Source organism: Eleginops maclovinus, chromosome 13 (assembly GCF_036324505.1).
Source record: "Eleginops maclovinus isolate JMC-PN-2008 ecotype Puerto Natales chromosome 13, JC_Emac_rtc_rv5, whole genome shotgun sequence".
NCBI lineage: Eukaryota > Metazoa > Chordata > Actinopteri > Perciformes > Eleginopidae > Eleginops > Eleginops maclovinus.
Window position 1 is genome coordinate 19644445 of NC_086361.1, and position 9400 is coordinate 19653844.

Below are 9400 nucleotides of genomic sequence, written 5' to 3' on the forward strand. Positions count from 1 at the left end.
AAGCAGGGATTGCCCTCCTCCCCCTGTGAAGCAGGTCCGTCAAACTGCACGTAGTTAAACGGGATAAAATACATTCGCCTTCAAAGTAAAAGACGCGTGCACACAACTTGTCCACAACGTGTGTTGACAAACTACAAAAGTATATCTTATAGAGAATTTAAAAAACAATATCAATACATTATGCTGTATTTTGTAGTCTATTGTTGGTTTCATGGTTAATCGTCGTTTCTTTTGCCCTTCTGTTGTTTCTTTAGACTTCAAATACTGTATTTACAGGCCATTTTAAGATACAGCACTTTGTCTGGATTCCTTTAATAGAGTATTTCCAGTTTATTTTACTTTATAGTTTTTCTCCACTACATTTCATTAATGTGGCGCTTACTTTACATATAAAAACACATAATACATGTTAACACATACCATTGTATATTACATTACCCACAAGTAGCCACTTACATTTCAACGCACCAGCAATAATGTTTGAATCATACATCAGTGTATTATTTAAATGATAAACTACTTCCTACTAGTTCCTCAAAGGATTACTTTTCTCGCTGAGACATTTTTTATAATTTTATACCTTTTAGCACAAGATGTTAAAACATTTTTAAAAACTGGTATAATTATGTAAAAGGAAAATGCTCTGTAGAGAAGGAGTAGTCAACACTAAACGTAATTGTCACATTGTTAATGTTCAAAAGTTACTGAAACTTAAACAATAATAAATAGAGGCTATTGAGGGTTGTCTGATTATTCTCCCCAAAAATGGAGCATTAATGGTCTCTTCAAAATTAAAAAGCTACACCATGAAATGCACTTGTAGACTGTCAGACAATTCACGAGGACTTCTTCCACTTTTAAGGATGTGTAAAATATTGTTTTATATGAGGTGTGTCTTTTAGAAGTCACCTGCAGATATAGATACAGATCTTCCATAGGCTACAGTTTGGTTGTTCAACAATTTACTTTTATTAGTCATTTTGAAAAAGCTACCACCTTTTCAGCAGACACAATTTGTGCTTTTACTCTGAAGGCCGGAGTATAGCTTCCTGTCTGCAGTAACCTGACTCCAGCTTGACTTTCAGCCCTAACTGTGAGCGTCAGGTGGCGTATGACGTCAATCCCAGTAACACCAGCGGGCTGTTGGCAGAGCAGCAGGTCACCAGCAGACTGCGGTACCAAAAGCCCTCCATGTTTGGCGCTTTGTCTTCCATTAACTTGGGTAAATAAAGAAACATGCTCGAGGAACACTTTGTTCACACGGTTTATTGAACAATTCCACACACATCGGAGGACAAACAAAAGATACACTGCGTGATAAAACATTCAAATAGGCAATAAAAAGGACAAACATTTACAAGCCAAAGAAAACAGGCTAAAGATGAATCTCTGAAAACAGTCTTGCATGTGTTTCTGAAAGGCGAGGAAGCGTTGCAGTGCGCTGGATGTGACATACAACAACACACTGTGAGATAACAGGGCAGGCAGAAGGTGGCAGGCAACGAATATTGTCTCCCTCCATCTGATATCATTTAGGGAATTAGTTGTGCACTTCATGATGAAGAGAAAACCTTGTAAAAGGAGCCGATAGATTCCAAAACAACACACGCCAAAAGAAAAATAGTGGCTAGATTTGGGAACTCATTATAATTGTGCTAAGAAAGAAGGGCACACTGTGAACAAGCAGGAAGACTACAGGACAGAAGGGTGTCATGTGACAATGAGCCCGGGGAAGGGCTTAAGCTGCAGCATGGGCCTTTGTTGTGATGGTCATATGATAGTAACATTGATTAAAAACGTCCTCATTAAGTGACTCTTTGAGGTGCACTGCCTTTGAAACATTAAGAGACCTCAAGAAATGATCCATGCTACTGTAAAGCTGCACATTTTGATTTCCACATGAGGTGTAAAAATGCTTTTTTTACTGTAACCTATGCGACTATTTTAACCATGTATTTAAAACTAGTTTAAATCTACGTCCCAGCTATACTTCCCTAAATTCAGTGAAAAAACTGAACTTTAATTAAATGCAAAATGTCAACAGATTTCACATAACTGTATTAGGTTAGTGGAAAGCAATGATATTGAGTTGAACCTAATATTTTCTATTTAAACTTAATATTATTGCTTTCTAAGCAGGTTAACTAACTTTATACCGTTATAGGAAATCTGTAGACATAATTCATTTAATTACAGTCTACTTTTCTCAGTGTTTTTCCTCCTTGTTTGAAGTGGAAAACTAAACCGCTTCACCTCTTTTTATTCTTTTCTTTCTCTTAATCTGCTTCACTTCAGTTGATTCACGTAGCCACAAACTGTCAGTCTAACACCCGTTTTTTCAGCTAGCTCTCGTGTATCCTCTGTGTCAACAGACTGGCAGAGAAAGTAGGTTATCGGTCACATTCATCTCCAAAGTCACGGGGGAAGTGTGTGTATTGCGGTAACATCTTTCTGTTTTTCTGCATAACAAAGCCAGCTGAGGCTGATGTAATATTGCTGTGCTGTGGAACTTTTACTAACCCGATAGTGAATGATTATGATACTTGCATTGTACGTGGCTACCGCTCACGTAGCCCCAGCAGCTTCTATAACAATGTGTGTGTGTGTGTGTTTGGGGGGGGGCGTTCAATACAGTGCACCAGAGTGCACTCTTTGGGAAGCAAAGCCACTGACATTCAAGAACATGGTGGTGCATTTTTAGCAAGTTGGCCGTAAGTATGTGTGTGTTTGGATTAGAGTGTAAGTGTTTTGGGCTGATGAGTTGAGGCCCAGAGCTTCGGAGCAGCTCTACCCCAGCTGCAGGCCTTGTCCCGGGGATTCATCACTGCTGGCTGACCCCCATCTGCTGGTGGTCGGGCCCCGGTTCCCCCTCCATGTCAGCGTGGTAGTGCTCAAAACTGTCGTCTTCTATGTCTGGCAGACCCAGCAGCTACAGTAACAGGGGAGGAAGGAGAAGGTTGTGTTAAAGGCTGTAGCTTAAAGAGGTGTGTGTGTGTGTCATTAGCACCAACACAATTTCTTTGTGACTTGTAAGGAGGCAGATTGAACACACAACATGTCATTTTCTGTGATTTGCACTCCCTCAATCAAAACAATACTAAAAGACAGAGTTTGAGTGTTTGGTGAAAGTATGCTAACGACTGCAATTAAAACACTGAATAAAGCGATTTTACGTAAAGAATCAGTGCTTCGCTGACAGTTTCCCACTTTTAAGTTGGCTTAACTTGTTTCTCTGATAACATGACTAAGTCCAGTGACTACAATCATGTATCATGTTAATATATATAGTAAAACATGTATCATAAAAATGTGTCTTAAAACTGGATAAAAAGTCCATTGATGCTACCTTCTGACAGACACATGCTCAAGGGGGATACGCCCCCATCACATACAACCAAATGAGAAGGACTTTCTAGATTTGTTTGAAACATTTGGGAAAACTTTAGTACCTAACTTAACTCAATACATAACTCAGGTCTAGTTGTTTTCAGGAATGAAATGCTGAAAAGTTAAGCATTGTTACGTATGGAACTGTAATAATAATACTCTTAAATGTCAAGACGCAGGTTCACAAGAGACCTTAATAATGCAAGGAAACAATAAAAGGTCCGAGCTCTGGGTGGGGTTGTACATGTTTTGTCTGCAGCAGAGAGAACAGAATGTATCAGGGCTGTAACAGACCCAGACACAGCGAGCAGAGGTCACCATGTGTTGTTGCAGCGCGTTAAAGAGAAAAAACAGTGACTCCCAACACCGTCACTCGTTCTTGTTTTCCTTACAGGCCTGAAGGACGTGAAGACTTTCTCCAGCACCTCCAGAAGGGTCTTCTTCCCGCAGGAGGAGATGTAGTCCTGGGCCAACTGTAGGAAGGGAAGGCAGTCCTCACTCTCGCTCCACACGTGCTGCAGACAAAAGAAGAGAACATTTTATTATGCTTTATGGGGTTTTCCCTTTCCTGCAGTGTGTAATATAGATTTTCATGTATGTAAATGGTCTGCAAAGGTTAAAATGGCACAGTTTCTCTCTCCCCCCCCTCCTGCCTGAAATTTTGGATTGGACTCCTTTGTTTACGTGTGACATAATGACATCCCTATTGGCTCACGATCCAACACATTGTACGTGATAGGCAAAGGGGCGGGACATCTCTAAGCGGTTGACCAATCACATCAGAGCTGTATAGAGACAGACTGGGCTCTGGTTTCAGACAGAGGGGGGAAAGAGGAGCTGCAGCACAGGCAGTATGAGAAAAATAAAGAGATTTATGAACTTTAAAGCGTGGAGACATGTCCCAGTTGAGGCTAAAAACACATATATGAACCAGAAGATTAGCATAGAATGTCCTCTTCAATAGGCTTCATGAATAATCTGTTATAAGGGTTTACCAATATGTGCCAACATTAAATGTCTTTGAAAAAAGGAAAGAACAGTAACCTAAAGCTTAAATATCTGGAGGTTAAAGGTTTGCCCTTCATGTGATAACATTAGCAAACTAACTAACAATTCATACTGTAGTATTGTTACACTTCATACACCAGTCCAGCCTTTTGTGGGCTGTATAGTGACATACAACGTTCAGGAATGAACCAGTAAATGTGTAAAGCTGGGTCAGGGAAAGTGCAGCACAGCAAAGAAACTAGAACAAAGCAACTAAACAAGATATAGAGGAAGATATGATTCTTCAAGGACATACAGCAGTCAGGAAAGACCATGACAAAACATGCTGTGGGGTTTCTTTACACTAAGATAAACAACGTCCTGACTATTTACCCAGGAACGTGCAGGAAAATGCCTGACAAGTAGGTCCTGAATGAATCTGACACAAAGAGTATAGGATGATAGATTTTTTGAGGTCCGATTGCTAAATAATATTTTACTGAATGAGTGTTTGGAATCATAAACTCCTGTGGATCTACAAACAGACCGCTTTTTTATGACGAAACACAACGTCATAAAGTTTAAAAATAGTTATTAAGAGATGAGACAACAACAAGACCTGTCACAATAATCCTCTTATGTTGCGTCATCGACTTATTATAGGATAATGTGGACATAAACGTGATATTACTACTTTATCAACTAGTGTTAGGACATAACCCGGCTTGTGTTAAGTTATTGATCGTATGATAAATGGACATGAGGTCAAAGATCACTTTTTATTCACTTTTTTACGCTTTGGACTGATCGTCGTACGATTTATAACATAATGGAAACCATTCCTGAATGTTCACCTTAATTAGAAAAGTAAGACCCTCTTTAAAATGCCTTAGTGTGTTAAAATATGTTAATTCATGCATCAATAATCCCTTTAAATCCCATTAAAACCCTTCATTTCCTGAATATTAGTTGCTAAATTAATGGAATTTTGAGCTAAAATGAAGGATTTAGTTTTAATAACATGAAAGGACACATCTTCAAGTGATGGTTTTAGGAGTCATGTGAGAATCATGTGGATCAGGCAGGGGAAACTGCTTTCACAGTGTTTCAGACGGGGCACATATTGAGCCCTGTCACTGCTCTGGGATGTTAGTTCCAGCTCACATGAGGGCGTGCCGCGGCTGGAGCAGCTAAATCCAATCTTTCCGCAGATCTTACAACCGTTCTTGATTTTGAGATGCTAAACACAGCATCTGATCTCACAGCGCCCTCCAGTGAAAGGATGATGGAAGATTTTGAGGGGAAAACAACATAAATAGAGTTTTGTGTGTGTGTGTGTGTGTGTGTGTGTGTGTGTGTGTGTGTGTGTGTGTGTGTGTGTGTGTGTGTGTGTGTGTGTGTGTGTGTGTGTGTGTGTGTGTGCAACATCCTGCTGATAGCGGTATTGATCCAGCAAGAGTAACTGAATCTCTACAGTCCTGCAGAGAGACAGAAAGTTATTCACGCTGATTTGAGAGTGCATAGCAGACAGAGAACAGTGATGATGATGATGTGTGTGTGTGTGTGTGTGTGTGTGTGTGTGTGTGTGTGTGTGTGTGTGTGTGTGTGTGTGTGTGTGTGTGTGAGTGTGTGTGTGTGTGTGTGTGTGTCTCCATTAATGTCCATTAGTGTCAGGGCTGCATCATTTAACATGCACTAGACAGAGAAAATGGGAGGGTTGTAGAGTGAAATAAAAAGGACGGAAAATAGAAAATGAAGTTGAGACAACCACAATGTATTTATGCAACTACATCGGTGTGTGTGTGTGTGTGTGTGTGTGTGTGTGTGTGTGTGTGTGTGTGTGTGTGTGTGTGTGTGTGTGTGTGTGTGTGTGCGTGCGTGTGTATTTGTGCATGTTTCTCTTTAATGATATCCCCATTAGGATGCTTTGATTACACAACAGCTGGATGTACACGCATGGGAAGCCCCTTCTTAAGCAGCCCTGCTCTGCTGTCTGCAGGACAGTCCAGACTCACAACACAGGCACCAACGCTGTGACATAATGTGTTATTGAGTGAACAGACGCCCTGGCTCATGGGTCATCTCCATCTGCTCTTCATCCCCACGCCCTGTTAGCCCCTGTCACTGAGCAAGAGGAGGAGAAGCAGGGCGGGTCCGGCCTCAGGGGGCTTTAGGGCTCACTGCAGCGTGCTGGTCTAGAGTGTATAGCTCAATATACAATAGTGTCAAGAAGTACTACTGCTGAAGACCCCGAGCTCCTATCCTCACTACTGTGTCTGGAATTATTTGGAAATGTATGGGAATTGTATATGTTTAAGGTGCTTATGTATATATTACTTAGTTTTTTTTCTTTCTGTATACCCCTTTTTAACCCCCCCCCCTTTCTTTCTACGCTCTTTTCTTTTTATGTTATATGTTCTTGTTTATATTCGCACTGTGGGACTGCCAGAAACAGTATTTCAATTTTCTGTATGTATAACACATGTGGAAACTTTGACAATAAAGTGGACTTTTGACTTTTGACTTTGACTTATGATCGACAATTAAAGACAAATAAGGCTGTCTCTGACATGTTTAAGGCCTTTGCATGTGGCTGTTCTTGGAAAAACTTTATTTTCTTCTTAAAAAAACTAATGGATTTGTTATGCTTTTACTACTACATCTCAGAGTGGGGAATCCCTAGAGACACATTTCAGACCGTCAAGTGAGAAGCTAATACAGCTGAAGAAAATCAAATATTTAGATGTGGTTGCTTACTTTATTTCTTCTTCAGTGGCAAATATTTTTAGTAGCTTTACTGGAATAATTTGGATACATTTTTTAAAACTGGCAGTAGTTCCTTGAAAATAAAGATGTGAAAATGTGTCCCTTGTTAATAATTCACTTTATGTGTACTGAGCATTGACCTTTAATTAAATATTTAGTGTGACAACTATGGAGACACTAGTTTAATCTTAGTTTGAGTTGTTTGCCAACAAGCATTGGCTTCCACACAAAAAGGATTGTCACTTAAAGGACATTTTTAGAGAAAAGCAGAATAAGCAACCTATATTTCCCTCAGATACATACATATTTCTCCATTTTAATCCACAGGCCCTGTTTGTGCTCGAAATGCAACATGGTGGTCTGCAGGGCTTTTATTTTGAAAGTTACAGGCCTGGTGTTTTCTCTAACCTGGCTAGCATGACGGTGCTGTGGTTCAGAGGGTTATCGCAGTTGATAATAATGGAGGAAAAAACACCATCGACAGAGGGGTGGGTGTGCACCCAAATTGAAATGACATCATCGCCCCAAACCCCCCCATTCCCTTCCCCTCCTCTGCTCTCCCATGTCCATCAACAAAACCGAGACAACCCCACCTCCAACCCACCCTCGACACACCTACAATAAAACACACACAGCACAGAGTCTGGGCCCTGCAGACACTTACGAAACTGTCGTTGCCTCCGGGACACAGTACGTAGAAGGAGACGCCGGGCTCTGCGTAAAAGTCCAGCCGCCTCTCGTCGTCCTCCTCGGCGAATATGAGGTCGAAAGGGTTACCGGAGCACCACTTCTCCGCCGCCTCCACCAGATGCTTGAACTCCATCCTCTGTTATCCGGTTCTGCGGTGGTGGTGTCCCTTGATCTCGATCTTTCACGGCGATGATGCTCAAGACAAAAATAACAGCTGATCGGACAGCAGCATCAGCAGCAGCCTGCACTACCTACCGCATCGCCTCTTCAAGCACTGTCTGCATGGCCCGCGTGTGAAGATAATAATAACACTGATGGTGCAATGTACTGCCTACCAGGTTCTGGTGCACATCCGATCTCACTGCCCCATTCCTCTCTTCCTCTCTCCACGTTATGAAATCAGCCCGTCGGTCGCATACATGCATACGCAGGAGGACGCTGGAAAAAACGCGATGACGAACAGTGGAGCCGGGCAGCCGTCCATAAGCGAGGCGCTGCACAGGCCTGCTGCCAACACTCACTGTAGGCAGAGCTACTGTGTCATCCAACCTGCTGCTGACTGCATGCGGGAGGAATCCTATTGGGAATTTGACATTGTTATAGAAGCTGCTGTAAGAATATTCTATAGAGCTATTTGCAGAATGATGTGGTATGCAGAAACATGTAATAGAGGTAATATAGATGTATATGATTCGCACAATGATCAGTTCAGTAATATCATAAATATCAAAACTGATTTTATACTGTAGATGCATAATCATATCCTTACTGGCATTAATTCCTTTTGATATGCCCACACTTTATTAAAAAATCCATACAATTTTCTCAAGATCCACTCTGAAATTTGTATTTCTAATAGCTCTAAGATAATTTATACACAAATTATAATTGGAAAGCTACCATGTCCAAAGTCAGTGATGAATTATCCAGCTGAGATTTAATTTATATAAATAGAATAATAATCTAATAATAATAATAAAATAATAACAATATAATATATAATAATGATGATGATGATGATAATAATAATAATAATAATTTAATATTTTAAGATAACATCGGGTAAAATAATAACAACGTTACTAACCCCTAAAGCAACAATAGACATAAAAGTGAAGCACAGGTAAAAGTTCACGGGGAAACCTAAAATAATAAATACATGTAAATATAAGTATAAAATACAATTGAAAACAAAAACAACAATTAAGTTTAAAACAATTTAAAATATTGTAATTTTATATATATTTATTTTTTAAATATCTTTGTTGTGTCTCATCCTTAAGGACTACAACAAACTCATTTAATGATCCTGAGTCAACACAGCAGGGAACTCGGTGTACATAAACACTGCTATGTTTACAGGAAGGAAGCCACCAGCAGCTCCTGTCTGACCTTGCTCCTCTCCACCAGAGGGCGCGAGAAACCAACTCACAACCCCAGGCTGGATCAAGCAAGCTCGCGACAGTTAGCTTCAGTAGGACCTTTAAATGTGAGCGTCTGTCCTGTCAAAATAAAAAGCCTATTTTAAGGGGAAATTTGGATGGTCAAAAGAGCTATATTAAGTACATTA

At 40.4% G+C, this 9400-nt stretch overlaps 1 protein-coding gene across 1 annotated transcript; it reads right to left on the reverse strand.

The window, feature by feature from the left end:
• Window positions 1-1248: 1248 nt before the first annotated feature.
• On the reverse strand, window positions 1249-8344 carry mturn (maturin, neural progenitor differentiation regulator homolog (Xenopus)). Its single transcript, XM_063899249.1, has 3 exons — window positions 7805-8344; window positions 3780-3902; window positions 1249-2929 (listed from the first exon to the last, which is right to left on the reverse strand). Exons 1-3 carry the CDS (start codon window positions 7961-7963, stop codon window positions 2822-2824), a joined length of 390 nt encoding a protein of 129 aa, XP_063755319.1. The 5' UTR covers window positions 7964-8344; the 3' UTR covers window positions 1249-2821.
• Between the last annotated feature and the right edge of the window lie 1056 nt (window positions 8345-9400).

Coding starts and splice junctions, on each gene's coding strand:
- mturn (XM_063899249.1), bottom strand. CDS start 7,963: ATGGAGTTCAAGCATCTGGTGGAGGCGGCGGAGAAGTGGTGCTCCGGT. Junction 3,903..7,804: donor CCGGAGGCAACGACAGTTTC/GTAAGTGTCTGC, acceptor TTTTGTCTGCAG/CACGTGTGGAGCGAGAGTGA. Junction 2,930..3,779: donor TCTTCACGTCCTTCAGGCCT/GTAAGGAAAACA, acceptor CTGTTACTGTAG/CTGCTGGGTCTGCCAGACAT.